This window comes from Trichosurus vulpecula, chromosome 8 (assembly GCF_011100635.1).
Source record: "Trichosurus vulpecula isolate mTriVul1 chromosome 8, mTriVul1.pri, whole genome shotgun sequence".
NCBI classification, from domain to species: Eukaryota; Metazoa; Chordata; class Mammalia; order Diprotodontia; family Phalangeridae; genus Trichosurus; species Trichosurus vulpecula.
In genome coordinates this window covers 195,919,423-195,936,154 of record NC_050580.1, presented here as the reverse complement: position 1 = coordinate 195,936,154, position 16,732 = coordinate 195,919,423, and the positions used below count along the sequence as shown (strand labels likewise).

The following is a 16,732-nucleotide window of genomic DNA, read 5'->3' as shown; positions in this document are numbered from 1 at the left end:
TGGGTGCTTAGGATACAAATACCCAAGTAAGGTAATTCTTGATCCCAAGGAGGATAAAGTCTACAATTCAATTCAATGTAAGGAAGACCTAATGACTAGAAAACAAGGAATGGAATCCGGAATTAATGGATTCCCTCTCACTTGAATTCTTTAAATGAAAACTAAATAATCATCAGGTAGGATATTGTAGCATAGATTCTCCATGATGGCCTTGCAGGCCCTTTTCAACTCTTGAGATCCTATTTCTTAACACCCAAAAAAAAATTCTCAGCATTAGTGGTAATAGGCTATAGGTGTGAAATATTGCATATACTGTTAGCTATCATCAGTGGATTCTGATTAGTTTTGAACTGCCTTTCTTCTTTCGAGATCTTTGTTAAAACGGAGGTCCCTCTGTGTAGGAGTAGGGGGAATGATATATTCATAAAGTTTTTTTCTTTAAAGCACTAATCACATCTACAAAAAGTTTCTCAACATCCTAGCATCTTTGTAAAATTCCATTACTGACAATACCATTACATGAAAAGTATTAATAGCAGCTTCATGTTGGGTAGTGATTAGTCAGCAGAGTGAATAATCCTGAGTGTATTCAGTGGTCTCTCACCATCTAAATCACTTTTTAAAAAAGTAATTCATCATAAAATTTTGCGTTCCTTAATATTGGGCATATTTCTTAGGAGGTAGGTACGTTGGATTGTCCTCACACAACATTTTCCTTCAACTTACCTCATCTCCCTCTCAATCTCAACCAGCACTTCGAGAAAACCCCAGCTAAATTCCCAATCCCAAATAAACCACACATGTCCCTCTTTCCTTTATGTTCAAAACACTTTTTACTTGTTGGGTATCAGCTACTTGACCTCCAGCTCTCAAACAGCATTTCTAACAATAGGTTCATTTTAAAATTCTACAGAGAGAAACATCTGCATGGCATTCATATAATGGCATGTTACCTGTAGTTAATGATCACAAAACAAAGGCACTAATGGAGGACAATATTGAAAGGGACTCATCAGTGAATCTTTTCAATAAAGGGAAGAGATTTTCTGCAATATAATAATGAATTTATTAAAGTAGATCAATCCTGTTCACTTTTTGAAAAAAGGTTGTCTTCTATGTCCTTTGTAACTCCAAAAAGCAACAATTAACACAGTGCTTTTGCATACCCCTAGCCTCAGTTCACTGTGGTACAAGGACCTCCTCTAAAACCTAGATACTTGAGACACAGAGTTTTGAAGCCATCCACACCTTATAGTATCTCAAAACTTTTCTCAAAAGGTATTGGCAGGAGGTTTCAAAAAAAAAAAAAAAGCCAGTCAAAGATAAACTTTCAGTGTTAAGGTCTGTCTCGGTATTTCCACCCCCATCTCCAAACCAGCATAAACCTCCCAACACCAGATCCTGCTTTAATCAACATGATTGATTTATTTCAGGTTTATACATTATGCCTCTCTCAGTCACCAAACATTTCCTATTGTTAGATTTCTAAAAAAATAATCATTTTTCAAAAGCAGAAAAGAGGGAGTTATATTTTTAATATATAAAAGGAAAAGCTAAATTTGACATTATTATATTCTTAAAAACATTCCATCTATTTACAGATGTGTAAAAAACAAAACAAAACAGGATTCTTGGTCTAGCAAGAACATGCTCTTTGCAGGGTGGGGGTGAAAGCCCACTGTCCTGATTTCAGATTTCACAATCCCTCTCCACACAGCTATATCTTTCACAAATCACATACGTAATTTTCATTCAATCCCTTGGGATAAGAATAAGTCTGGGGTCAGTGAGGAGCCACTAAAATTAGTGGGAGAAGAGGGAGCCTTAGAGATTTCAGATTGCTGGCAAGTTATAGGAAAAAGACATGTGGACTCTTATTTCTCTCTGAAGTCTGAGCCCTTCCCAAGCTGGCCTTGCCAAATATTAGCATTAGGCAGCTCAAGAGCACTACACAATTGGGCAGTACACCATTTGCAGCAGTTATTCCTGAAAACCTCGGGCCACCTATTCAAGTCTTCATGTAATTACGCAATACCAGAGCCAAACATGGCCTCCATATAGGAAGAGGTTATTTATTTTCTTCCAAGAAAGAGAAAGAAAAATGCTCAGAGTCTAAAATGCTCCTTTTATCCTGAGGATGATTCCCTCGGTTACTGCTGAGTGGACCGTCCACTAACAGCCACCAAAGGAGCCTGGAGAAGCCAGGAGGAACAGTTAAGAGGGGACAAGCAAGGGAGGCAGATGCTGGTCTCCTTGGCTAAGGCATTGAATGAAATCTTTTGGACATGGAAAGGGGAGAAGGATGAGGAAGGGTATCCTTCACCTACTTCCTTCTTCATTTGGGAGCAAGGAGGTCAGAGCTCAGGACTTCTAGGTCCTATCATTAACAGTAGAAGACCAACAAAGCATTTATACTTACTGGACTCATACCTTGCCAGTATCTTTGTATATAATAAGACTACAGGGAAGACATCCCATTCTTTCAAGACTGGCAGGAAAGATGCCAAACATAGAAATTAGAAAGAACTTGTCTGCCAAAACCATATCAAACAACCTCACAACTCAGGTTGGGAAGATATGCTGTGTGGGATGCAGGGTAGAGAAAAGGGGAAAGAAAAGAGATAGCATCTCCTAGGCACTGCCCAGGAGCTTCAAAAGCTGGAAGCTCTCGTGCTAGTGTTCTACAACACAAGGAAATCCTGCCAATGAAGGTGGTGAAGACAAGGGTTACATTCCAAAATACAATTACGTAAGAAAGGCAAAATGCAGCAGCTAGATCCCAGAGTCAGAACAATTTCAGAGCAGTGATTCTCACTTCTAGGAGTTTTCAAGAAACCCCTCAAGTGCACCATGATTCCTACTTATTTACAAACCAGATAGGAAAAAAACATTTCTATACGCATTACAAATCTCATCTCTTAGGTTGAAAACTTCAGCCTTTAAGGAAGCTATGAAAACAACTGTGTACAAAAATATAAATATCTTTACAGGCTGCCAGGCCTTAACAACCTGATAGCTTATGAGTGAAAAGGCTCTATATATCATTGAATCCATGGTGGCAGAGAATAAAAAATACATCTTGTGATTCAAATACTGCCCTATTTCCCTGGTAATGAGTGTCTGCTATGACTTTATTTTAATTTTTTTTTGCTATACAACCCTGTGCAAGTGCAGCAAAACCTTGTCCAAGCACCATTCTTGTATGCAGAGGAGACTAGTTTGATCTAGCAAACAGCCCCACAATTTTTTTTTTTTGGCTGTTGTCTTGGGGAAAAAAGCATACCTTCCACGAACCAAAACCATATCTTAGCAGGGTTGTCACTGGGGTGACTCAGAACAGGGAAGGGATGAAAGGATTCCCATACACACCCTTAGGAATACTCCAGGAGGTATTTTCTGGGGTAATAAAATGCTAATTTAGGAGCCCATTAGGAGAGTAAGAAGGAATATAGCTATTAAATGAATTAGGCTAATTAATTAGCTTTGAGACATTTAAAAGCTTCCCTACTTTACCAGAAGGTTTGGGCTTATAGCAGAAAAAATTTTGGAGTGAAGCTTATGAGTAAAGTGAAGCTTCTGCTGAGAAAATTCCTCCCTTTTGGTACTCCACAGTATTTATTCCCTCTAACCCCTAACTCCTAGAATGCCAGTAAGTTCCTCTGGACTCCTTTGCACAAGCTCATCCAGTTCCTTGGGTTCTACAGAAACTTCAGACACAACAACCCTGCATCTGCATAGACAGTTCTGTACCAGGAGCAGAATTCATAGCAGCTCCTCAGCCTCAAGCAGCTTTTTCTCTGGGAGGAAGAAATCAGGGCTACTTTCCCATGCTTGGAAAAATACCTTGGTAAAAGGGGTTCCCTATGTCCAGCAATGATGGATGACCATCCTCCCCCAGAAAATAATGGAACCCAGCACCAAAAGTGAGGTAACAAACTTTAGCATGATCAGAATTTCATAGCACTGATTCCAGGGCCAACACTTTCCATCACTTACCCCACCCTCAAATTAAAGGACCATAGTCCCATGACAAAAACATAAGAAGATGCCTACAGAAAAGAGAGTGAGCAGGAGGCAGTTTTTTTCCCTTTACAGCCTTAACAGTTTTAGGCTTTTTAACTTGGCTTCATGACAAACTTCCTCATTTGCCTGAAGAACTAGAAGAGGACCCAGAGTTACTCAATTTAGCCACCACAGGTGCTAATGTTGGCATCACTTTGTTCTCCTGTCCTTCGTGGTCATTATGGCCTACTACTGTAGTTTTCAGCCCAACTGGCCCTCCTTTAGCAACTATAGGTGCCAAGCAAGGCATCACTTTAAGACTCTGTCCATCTACATCACTGGGAGGATTAGCTAATTTAAGCCCTAATGGTGCCAATTTTGGCATGGGCCTCCATAAAGTATCTGTGCTGCTGCTCTCTTGGCCAGTCTTCATATGAAGAATGGGGGGTGAGGACATGTTTTCAGGCTCAGCTGGGAGGACAGAGGTTATTTTCCCAGTATCACTGGCCCTCCTATGGGAAGGAAATGATTCTTTTATCTCTGGGTCAATAACAATCTTAAGGACATCTGTTTCTGGAGGTTGCCTTTCACCCTCAGCAAGGTCATCATCCTCCAGGTGCAAAAGGAGGGGACTGATGGAACCACTGACTTCTTGTACCTCAGGCAGCTCTTTCAAACTACTCCCAAGCGTGCCAAGCTGAAAAGTGGCTCTACTGCCAGAGGCCAGCTTGCTGGCAACAGCCCGACGGGCATTTGCCAACCTAGGGAATTCTGCACCTATAGAGCTGGGGAGCTCAGTCATGCTGGAAGAGTCATCATTTAGCTGCTGATTGAGGAAAGTAATCTCATTGAGCAATGAGGTGAGTGTCTCATCTGTGTCATCCTCCTCCTCCATGCTAGACAGAAGCTCATTAGGGTCCAGTGTTGCTTCTTCAATGGCAGAGGCCACTTTTCTCAGCTCTATCTCTATACTTGAATCTTTAAGGTCTTTCACCTGCAGTTTGCGAAATGGAATTTCCTTTAATTTCAACCTCTCACCTCCTGATTCAGTTTCCTTCCTCCTACACTGGCTCCCACTCACAACTCCTCCAGAAACTTTTCTGGATAAGGTCTCTAGAGGTGTCCGCATACTAGAAACATTGACTATTTGTGGGAAACTAATGTCTTTGTTTTCCACAAAATCCTGTGCTGGCCTTGGCACTATCCTCCCATCTCCATGATTGTTTCCAGAAGAGATTCTTGTCAGGTCTTCAAGGGATGTATTCTCATTTCTGATGGTTTCTTTTACTATCTGGTCAGGTGGCTTGGCATGAGAAGCTTCATGAGAATGCTTACTGGCACCCACATCTAAGCTGAGGCCTCCATCTGGGGCCAGTGAGGTCACATTAACAATCCTGGGCATCATAAACAAGTCATCACTTTCTGCAAAACCAAGAAAAGTAGAACTCATTATTAAGATCTGTAGTGGTATCCATGTTATCTTTTATCAAATACAATAATTGAACATCCCAAGTAGTTATATTCAAGACCCACCATTCAATCAATACTCTCCCTACTTGTCCCCTGAAAATAACAGCATTCCTTAAAATATTAGAACTAGGCTAACAACAAAATAATGGCCTGGCCTTAAGACAGTCTCCCTATAGCCTATGTGGATAAGTTCTTAAGTGTCCTGTGTTAAGAAAATGCCTCCCAAGGCCACTCCTGGCTAGTTCCAAGGATCTATTCTTTTATCCCAAGACAGATACTCATCTCAGTCTTGCTTATTATCCTATTCCACAGGGGAAAACAAAGCCCCAATGAAAGAACACCAATTACTCAATTATTAACCCAAAGCAGGTTCAGGGCTATTGTCACTGTTAAAGCCCTGGGGGTGCTGTCACTAGAAGACAGCATGATGGGACTAAGGAGATGTAAGAATGCCTTTCATTTGGATAGCAATTGGCGTATCCAGAAGCTGACTGAAACAAGTGCCCGTTCTAGCCCCTGTATTTGCCCAATGATCTACTTCAGAGGTTCAAGAGGCCTTAATATTGGAAATCCATTTCCTCCCTCCCTCTCGCTTCTGTGATTTAAGGTTTGCTCCCTTCTCCTTTTGTTCTTGCTATTGAGCAAGGCAAGTGCAAGCCTCCACACTCTAGGAAGATCCTTCCTGATAGACGAAACATAGCCCTTATATGCCAGAAGCTTTATACTTGCTCTAGCATTTATTCTCCTAGTTTTGAGGGAAATCTTCCTCTGCTTTTTTCTCTTAACTACTCTGTTTCAAAAAAGTCCAGGAGAAACAAATCTATGAGCTTCTCCTGCCTAAAAGTGTGCTTTTAGAAATGGTTGAAATATATTCTTTCAAAGTAACTGAACCAATGAATTCTCACATAGAAAAGTATGCACCTAAATAGTTACATATACATATATTCCTCATCATGGGCCTGAATTTCAAACGCTAATCTGCCTCCCTCATTCCTTTAAACAAGAGGAACAGACATATAGGCAGTGAGGTGGCAAACTGGAGGTTCTTCCCTCTAGCTTTGGGCTGTATGTTGAGGTACCAACAATATCTCTTCAAAGATTCCTGAGGTAACAATTTAAAAAGAGACCCAAAACAAATACATTTTCTTCCTACCAATTACAATACTGCAAAAAGTCAAAAGTGAGATGAAGAATCAAAGAAAACTATTAGGAATATTAAAGCTCACAGAGGGAGATGAACTTCCTCATGGTCCAGAGAAGGAGTAAGAGGAGCTTTCTTGCCTTTGGACTACTAGATCCCAGATGCTGGCACATATACTGATGGACTGGGGAATCCACTGGTGGATTTGAAGCAAAAGTCCCACAAGCCTAAAGGAACAACCCCATAAGCAGAAATGCCTTGCAACCCCACATCTGCAGCTATGTATCTGCCATGAGGCAGAATGCCAGTCAAATGCAACACAATTTCATTCTAGTAATTTGATTTTGTATATAAACCCCAAAGAACAATCAGTACAATATCAGTCTATAACCACTAAGAAAGTGGACACTAGTCCTCATAGTACTTTTCCCTTTTATCACAAGAGGCATATTTTCTACTCTTTTATCCCCAACTTCCACTTAGAGGTAGTAGCACTTCACAACATAGTGCCTTTTTATGGAAGGAGATCAGCAGCAAGCCCCCAAAAAGTCAGTGGGTCATTTTAACAGGCCAGACTAATAAAAACTGCAAAGACAAAATCAGGTTAAAAACTACATCTAGATAAGATCACGCTTGATGGCCAGCAAGGCAAAAGACCATCAGATATAAAAGCTTCCTCTGCATTTGAAGATGTCAGAGACAAATTTCTTCACAATGTAGGTAGGACAGCACTGACATACCTTGCTGAACTACAGCACTGTTGGTAACTTGAGGCTTCAGTTCACTTTGTAATAGAGCAGGAGAAACAGTTACCATTGGTCCTGAGACTAAGGGTCCCTTCAAGGTGAGCACTTGCCCTTGTGGAGTCATCACGAGACTTGCAGTATTATGTATTGTGTGAGAAGGTGAGATCTTTTCTATAAAGAAGATCAGAAGTCAGTTAGGATAGAAAGTCTTTAAATAAACCTAGGAGTCTAATTTAAATTTCTAAAAGTGCTCCTTCTTTTAATAGGCAAACACAGCTTAATTTTAATGTAGGTCAAGAGCCACATTTAGGAATACTTTTTTTTTTTTTTGAATCACAGTGAACAAGGAGTTAGTTTCAGTTCCTTGTTTACTATTCCTCCACATGGAGTTATTTTTCCTACTAAAGAACCTATCTTTGATACTACTGATTCAAAGAGGAGCTTTGACAACAATTTCAGCAAATACACCAAGATTTTATACAGCTGTCCAAGATAATCAAAACATCGGTTTGTTACACCTTTTATAAAAATGTAGGGCAATATAGTATAATAAGAGTGTGCATTTATATAGGGCTTTAACGATTGCAAAGTGCTTTAGAAATGTTTCATTTTATCCTTACAACAACCCTAAAAAACACCGAAGAGAAAACTGAGGCAGCAGTTATGGGACTTAATAAAGGTTACACAGCTACTAAGTGTCTGAGGCCAGATTTCAATACAAGTCTTCCTCACTCCAGGTGTAGCACACTATCCACTGCACTATGTAGCTGCCTCTAAGTATAGAGGAAAGAACAATGAGAATGAATCAGTAAATCTGGATCCTAGCACTAGACCTGCCACAAAAGTTACTGATTTGGGGTTTCAGTTTATTAATTAATTTTTTAAAATGGAAGATGGACTACATTATCTCTGAAGTTCCATCCTGCTCTAAGATTCTCTGAATTGACAGCTTGTGAAAATAAGTCCTACTCAGGACTCAACAGCATGGTTTCACCATATCTATTACAATAACTCATTTATCATCAAAAAGTTCAATTTGACTATAGCATTAGAAAAGTTTTAGTTACCAAGTGGCTGATTAGTTTCTTTTTCCTTCTTAATTTACTTGTCCAATAGTACCTTACAGTGAAGAAGTAAGAGAAACTCAAACTAGTCCACTTTGCTTCCTATTGGTAAAAAAAGGGGTAGCAAATAGAAGTTCTAAGTTAGAAACCATCTTCCTACCTAAATCACAATTATATTTTGGGGTTGCTATTTATCGAAGCTATACCTAGAAATACTGGAAACCCAACCTAGAAACAGAACTACTGGAACAAGAACTGAATGCAGCCAGTCTGAAATTAGTATCCTTAGAATCTTTTTCTCAAATACTGACCATTTCAAATTAGCAGATAACTTGTTGCTCTAATCACAGACTGGGTTTTTGTTTTGGGTTATGGCTTTCTGTTTTCAACCACTATGCCACCTTACTAGAAACCAAATATTCAAAATATCAGTTTAGATTCAGGCAGGTCTTAGTTACCAATTATGGAAGTCTTTCAGAATTTGATTGGAATAGGTAAATAAATTCTCCTCGGAAATATATACTGAAAGGGAAATTAAAAATTTATTGTATGACATAATTAGATACGCAATTTTGTTTTTAGTATATTTCATAGAAGAGCAAATAAAGGCCAAGGGGAGTTACTAGTCCAGCAAATTAGAATGCTTTGTAGCATTCCTGAAATGATCATGAAACAAACCTACCTGTGGATGGTGCTCTTTTCCTGGCGAGTATCAATGGCTTTCCCCGTCTGCTGGTCATGACCACCTGCCCTAACTCTATAGAGGATGTGCAAGCTCCTTCTTGCTGTTTGACTACTCGAGGGGGCACAGTAGGCTCATCCTGGTCCATCTTCTTCTTTTTCTTTTGTGCTTCTAATGCTTGCTGTTTGGCATAAATGTATTCCAGCTTCTTCAGGACAACTTCTTCTGTCTTACCTACATGTTAAAAAGAACCTAAGCAATCTTCTCTCACTATCTAGGGCCCAGATAAAAATGAGAAACAACAGCAACTGAAATCCATTTGCTCGCAAGCACCACTTTTATAAAGCAGCACTGGCTGTACCTCTGAAGAAATTTCCTCATGAGTTAAAGCCAGTACACATCTAGTCTCTCAAAACACATAAAATCTGCCAAGGTTTGTTTCCTTCCTAGAATTACTATTCCTTGTCTTCCCCATCTATAAGCCTTACCTGAAAGAGAAGACACTTTGCGGATCAGATTATTCCGTTTTCGAGTTAGGAGGTTTTTCTGTCCTATCAACTTGTCTGCCTGGTCCGTTAGTCCCTGGATCTCTCCAAAGGCCTAGAACAAAAGGAATCCCACCAAGTCAGTCAATTCACTTTCTTTAGAATGGTTTGGTATTATATTCTATGCTGAAGTCTGCCATTATATACTCGATATGGTGAAGGATGAAAACCCACAGATGAAAGAAAACTTTAAGATGCCATTTTAAAAATCCAGAAAGTATTGAAGAGTTTTGTTTATTTTTAAAATTACAGATGGTTGGAAGCTTTATACTAGCAAGGCTCTAATCATTATTGCTATTTCCAAAGTATATCCCTGGATATTTAGTATTATACTGACAAAGAGCTGAGTTCCTATGGGGTGTTCATTCAACAGATCCATCCAGTGGTTGATAATACACTACTGTAAGGTCACCTATTTGTTTTCACAATTAAAATGGCTTCAGAATCAGCAACTTAAATAGCTCACCAAATCACTCTATTTGAATATTAAAAGTTTTTTTATCATTTGATTAATATAATCTTTCTTTTACAACTGCTAAACTTAATCTAGAGAAAGTATGATTAAAATGTTCTAATGCCTTCATGTAATCCATGCTAGATCACCTCTAGATTTAATAATTTAAGATTTTAAGATCCTCTTACGTTGACACGAATAGGATATACTCAATAACCCAACATAGGGAAATTTTTTTCCTTCTCCCTTATCAATTCCAAACATTTACTAATCTATTTTGTACATAGCAATGTACTTGATATTGTAGAAAATTATAAAGTAGACAGAATGTGATCCTCTCCGTGAATCGTTTCCCTCCTTAACTTCAAGAATGGGATAATCTGGCCATTTAGGAATTAGTTTGATGCAACAAATGAAAATCCCCCAAACATGAAAATATCATTGTGTTTTAGTGACTAGATTTTTAATAGTCTACTTACCAATGTAAAATACATCCATCCCAAGTTACAAACGATTATCAGAAGGTAGTCAATACTCCTCCCTCTTAATCTCTCTGAAAATAGCCTTTTAGCTCAATCCATATATACCAATTGAGTATAAAACTCACCCTTGTGAGAATGAGGCTTTTGGAGACCTTAGAAGAATGAAGCAAACCCAATGTTGTCTTCAATTTCTCAAAGAGCTCCCGCATTTCACCACGCCGACGTCGTTCATTGGCAGTGTGTGTTCGGCGATAATAAGCAAAAGCTTCTGCTTCTTTTTGTAGTTTTTCACTCCAGAATTCAGGTTTCAGTTTTACAGGAATTGGTGTTTCCTATTAAAATTAAAAATGGACAAATCAACCGAACTTTGAACCAACTCATCCAAATGCATTGAGACCTAAATGGAAAACCAAAAGTATCCTATAGAACTGACAATTTTTCTGTTTTAAGAGTGTACTCCTTTCAAATTCTGGCCAATTTGCTCATTCAAAGGTGCAAAGACAAAGATGGATGGTGAGTTTATAACATAAAACTTTGTAACATCAATTAGGTTTAGGTAGAGAACATATGTCAGAAGAGACTTAGGTCTATCTAACCTATAAATAGGCTACATAAAGGCAGTTCAGGAGAAATGGTTACTTTTTTGGCTACATGTAATGCAGTGTTGAATTAGTTATAATGTTGTACTACTTAATAAATGTATATTATTAATACTGTATTTCTCCCCTCTGTCTATGACTGTTGTGCATATCATCCTGTCAGGTGGTATACTTTGCAGTAAGAAGTACACAGAATGTACTGTGGACTTGATGTACTCTTAAATTATTTTCAGGGGGCTGAAAATTTTTGGCTGCAGGGAGAATGTAAACCTTGCTTACAGCGTCTACTTTACAGAGACTTTTGGGTCTGTTACTATCTTTTTAACAGCCAGATAAGAATTCAGATTACTGCATTACTGTAACTTTAAGATGCAGAAAGAATTATTGGGAGAATGGCGATTGGGAGAGACAGGTAAGAAATGTATTGATATGAAATATCTCTCTATAACATTAGGGAGAAGGTATGATGACATATTTATAATCAATGTACCTTGCCCTACAGAATCCTGGCAAGAACGTAAAACTACGAGTATCTACCCAATAAAAACTATTAAAAATATTAGATGCAGAAGAGGACACAAAAAAGAAAGAGATAAAGAGGTCTTTCTTCCTAAAAAAGCTATTTTAAATTTTATTTTATTAAGAATATTTGGTAGGAGAGACTTTTCATAATATCTTGAGAGACAATGAAGTAATATTATTAGATTGTAATCTCCTTGAGAGCCAGATCTGCCTTCAACCTTTTTTTGTATCTCCTGGCACAAAGTAGGAGCTTAATAAATGTTTTATTATTATAATATTGAATTTCCAGACAAAGGAAAGAGGCATCAATGATATTTTAAAAGTATTAGGTAACTTTGATCATAGCCAAGATATTGAGAATGTGTATGCATAAATACAAATTATATATCTTGATGTTACTACTGCTCTCATTTGTTATTAAGTTATATATGTGGGTCTTAGTAATTATGTTAGTAATTTTAAGACACTAGTGTTAGCCAGTCTCCCGCAAGAGTTGCCCTCAGGAGCTAGGGTAGGAAATCAGTCCTCTGGTGAACTCAAACCTGTGAGTGCAGGGGGCATGGAGAGTGGGGGGTGAGAGATGATATGCACACACCAGTGTGTTAGGAAGCGGAGCTGAGATATGTGAGAAGGCTATATTGGAATATTAAGCTTCACAAAGATTCAGAGCAGCAATTGTGGGAAAACCATAAAGGACTCATTTTGGCATGATTTATCCAATCAAAGAATTGATAGGACACCAGCAGACTAAGCTGCCTTCAATCAAGAATAGCTAACAAAACTTTCAACAAAGAAAAGACCTAGCTATGTACGTGGCCCTTCATTTCTACTAATAAGGAAGGAAAGGAGGGAGGGAGAAAGGGAGAAAAAATGAAAGAGAAAGGAAGGAGAGAAAGAAGGAAGGAAGGGAGGAAATATATATTTGAACAGACCTTTCGACTCTTCTCAGGTGCCTTCTCTTCTGAAGAAACATGGCTATGGCACCTGAAAAAGTAGACAGAGTCATTTCAAAACACCCTATAATTGTAATTTTATGATATTACAGCAAGTCTTTATTCAAACAGTCAGTTCTCTGGCAACTCTTACCTAATGACTGCACACCCCTTTATATACAAGTATAAAAATGCCTGAATACGCCTTGAAATCATATCAAATTACATTTACAGTATGCTTGAATCATATCCACTCTTAAGGCAGCTTGTAAACGGTTTTGAAGATAAAAGAAACTACTGTCTTCTCACGTTCCCAGCCCTAACACGAGTTCTCTTCTCAAATTTTGCTTGTATTATACTCATTGCTGTAGACATTGTATCCCTGACCAGCATGATAGAAGATCATTGGAGAAGACACTCTTATTTATGTCTTTGAACACCTAAAATTTAGCACAGTGTCTTATAGATAGAAAACACTTAACATCATTTACTGAAAGGCATTTAATGAAGAGGGAACTAAATGAGCATAAGGAAGTTTGTTATGCTTTCTCTATTCCCTATCAAAATATGAAAAGAAAGATGGGGTAAGCTGCTCATCTCAAAGCCCATCCTTTCTATTTTCTGCACAGAGGAGATGAGACACAGCCATAAGGTAGGGGATAGAAAGCTGGCCCTAGAGCCAAAAAGACCTGGGTTCGAACCTTCCCTCTGAGACACACCAGCTATTTGGCTCTAGGTAAGTCATTTAACCTCAAGCAACACTCTCAGTCCATACTTGGCAAAGAAGGCACTTCTCATCCAGAAGCGCCCTTTGTCAATGAAACCCTAGGTCCAGTGTCTCTACCTATAAAGTGAGTATTTATGCTATATAATCTATGTAAAATGGAAACGCAGGTGGGAAAAGACAGTGTGTTTAACCTGGAAGATGGTCCACAAGAGGCAGTCTTCACTACACATGCCTAAAAACCACTGGTGATTTTCGAAAGACCATGGTTTCTTTTTTTCCCTATGTTTTTCTTTTTCTATGGTTTCTTTTCATGAAAAACTCTGTTGCCTAATTACCTGTTCACTTCAATGTCATGTTTATTTGCCTTTGCTTTTCTTTTGTGCCCCAATTTGCCATTTTCCAGAACTTTTCTTTCAATAATTGTACAACTAACTGTTCCTATTTTTTCATTTTTTGGTGTGAGGTCTAAAATGTTATCTACTATCAATTTCAAAGTTTAATGTAGAATTCCTTAAACTATTTTATAAAAGTTTTATATAAGACTAATATACACAATTCATCTAAATCCCTCCCCAGGGAAGAAAAGGTGTTTATGGAAAAGGTTATTACTATTTTGTAAGTTATTTCTAATGAGTATAGATGACCTCCAGTGGGTGTGTTTAAAATCATTGTCTCTCAGTGCCAAAGTGTCATTAAAATAACTAGATTAGGTAGCTGTAAAAGAGAATGATCAACATAACAGTGAGTAAATTCTTAATCTAGTAATTTCAAAAGAACTGAGTATACTTTTTGAATTTTAACTCATGTTCTTCTATTATCTAGAACAAAGCTAAGAGGCTAGAAAGGAACCAGGGCAGTTACTGAAGTTTCTAAACATTACATTAAATTTAAATTACTTAAGAACAAATTAAGGAGAAAAACTTACGATTGCTTAGGAGAACGTATATGAGCAGCTGTGGCCTTCAAGCGAGCAATATTAATTTTCTCTGAAAACTCCTCAACAGTTTCAATGTCTACTTGCTCTTCTTCTTCAGTGTAGTCCATAGAGTTACTCTAAAATAAGTAATTTTAAATGGTAAGCTATATACTAGCTAAAACAGAACAAACCTGGGGCTTTCATATTATTTCTCCCATCATGAAATTAAGCTTGAGAAGGCAATGCAACACAGCAGGGAGTCAGAGGACCTTGTTTCAAATCCTGACTGATTTTCACTACCTGTAGACTTTAGGGTAGTCATTTAACTACCCCAGACCCAAGTCTCTTCATCTAGAAAAGAAGGTGATTAGACTGGATATTCAACTTACAAGAGATACTTATTAGCTATATCACATCAGGACACAGATCTTCAGACTGAAAAAAAAAAATCTAAGTCTCAAAGGACTATATTACCTAACTCATGCTAATGCTAATTTTTATGAACGGTAATCTTAAAAATTTACGTGAATCTCACAAGAACAGAATCTGATTCAGGATTTTTAAGGAAAAAAAAATCCAGCAATTAAGGATCAATTTAAAGTGAAACTCTATGCCAGAGAATCACAAAGTATCACAGGATTCCTCAAAGTATCTACACAACCAGAATAAAACACCTGGCATATTTTTCAATCCTATAGTTCGTTTTTGAAAACATTCAGATTCCAGAGCAAGTTCCATATCGGATTATCTACTATATTATGGCATGTTATCAATTAATAAGAATTTACTGAGCAATCTACTGTATAGATACAAAACTGTACTTAAAATGGCATATGATATAGCCATTTTAACATCAGTATAGGGTGTCTCTATACTAAAAGATTTGGTGTAGTGAGATAAAAAGAACAATTAACATTTAGCCAGAAAATCAAGCCTGAATCCGGGCTTTGCCACTTTCTAACTCTGGGTCATTGGTTAAATCACTTAAACCCTCCTCCCTGAAAAGTGTTTCTTCAGGTGCAAAATGGGAAAAATCACTTTACTTCCTGCCTCAGTTATGAGGCTCAAAACAAGATGATGTGAAAGTGCTTTGCTAACATAAAAGTGTTATATAACCAGATGTTATTAACATTCTCTAGCTTTAAAAATAGTTATTTCCCACACCAGAAATAAAGAAGCCTTATTTAAAACTTCTCTATGAAGTGTCAGGCTTGAATATAACTCAAGCAGTACCCCCTAACTGCTTAACAAAATCTGAAGTTGATGAGATTTATTTCATCACACCCTCCTCAATTCCTACTGAACTTGCCACCATTAATGAGTGAAACAGAAGCTAGATTCTTCCTTCATGCTTGGCAGACAAGAGTAAGGTTACTGAACATTTGTTTTCCACAATCACAATATAACTACTGATTTGTTTTTCTGTTCAACCCACACAGTCTAAGTATCCTTTTCTGACTGAACACCAACCTTCCTGACCAAAAATTCTTCTGGGGATGGAGTTCTTCCAAGAAGAGGTATTGCTACTCTATTGCTCTTAAAAAGCCTACTTTACTACCCCTTACAACTAGGATATACAGGAGGTCTAACTACCTCTCAAACTCAATGAATTCCATGACGGAAAAGGGCAAACAGTGATATAATCTAACAGCTCAGTCAACATTAGGTAGTTGTCTAGGGATGTGCTAGATGCTGTATACAATTTAAACTAGATTTTTTATCTACCAAATGAATGTCTTCTACTGGGCAAGCTTACTGACTTACTTTCCAGAAATGGATATAAATAATGGAGGGATGAGACAATCACTGACATTCCAACACTAAAATGTCAGCTCGAAAATATTGTGAGCAACAGATATAAACACATACAAAAAATTTAGTGCATGCAAAAGCATCTTTTTTTGTTAGGTTGAGCAAAAGAGCAAACGTTATACAGTGTTACTAGCTACAACAACTAGCTGGTTTTAAAAGCTGGATTGTTCTTGGTTTTCTTGTTTATCTACTACTGCTTAAAACAGAAGACTCTACAAAAACCTGAATATTTCCAGTAACACATTCCAGGGTCACTAGATTAGAGAAACTTGTCTTTCAACTTCATTGTAATCTACTAGAGAGGACTAAGTGATAGCAAACAGTTGAGTCATAATAAGACATTGGCATAAACATATTCTGAATGGTTTATTTCATCAATGTCCTACTCTGGTATCTCCATGGCACAGTGACCTAGAGTTTTCACATGTTATATGAAGTTCTGGCAGGTCTTAACAGATTCCAATTATGGGCCTATTGATTGCCCATCTGTTGTCTGAGGAAGTTTAGTCACGTTGAGAGAGGCTCATCACCATGTTGCATAGTGGTTAATTCTCTGTTCAAAGAAACTTCAGAAACCCATTTATATGTTACAGAGGGACAGCAACCTGCTTTAATGCACTAAGGACCCATGCTGATAA

At 37.9% G+C, this 16,732-nt stretch overlaps 1 protein-coding gene across 2 annotated transcripts in view; it reads right to left on the bottom strand.

The window, feature by feature from the left end:
- Positions 1–1,405: 1,405 nt before the first annotated feature.
- Positions 1,406–16,732, bottom strand: part of MGA (MAX dimerization protein MGA) — a 95,212-nt gene continuing 79,885 nt past the window's right edge. For both annotated transcript variants that reach the window (XM_036734255.1, XM_036734256.1), the window contains exons 18-24: positions 14,292–14,419; positions 12,640–12,691; positions 10,712–10,918; positions 9,594–9,705; positions 9,106–9,339; positions 7,354–7,530; positions 1,406–5,424 (exon numbers count right to left, since the gene is read on the bottom strand). In XM_036734255.1, the coding sequence (XP_036590150.1) occupies positions 4,142–5,424; positions 7,354–7,530; positions 9,106–9,339; positions 9,594–9,705; positions 10,712–10,918; positions 12,640–12,691; positions 14,292–14,419 (2,193 nt within the window). In that variant the 3' untranslated portion in view covers positions 1,406–4,141. The remainder of the gene's footprint in view (positions 5,425–7,353; positions 7,531–9,105; positions 9,340–9,593; positions 9,706–10,711; positions 10,919–12,639; positions 12,692–14,291; positions 14,420–16,732) is intronic.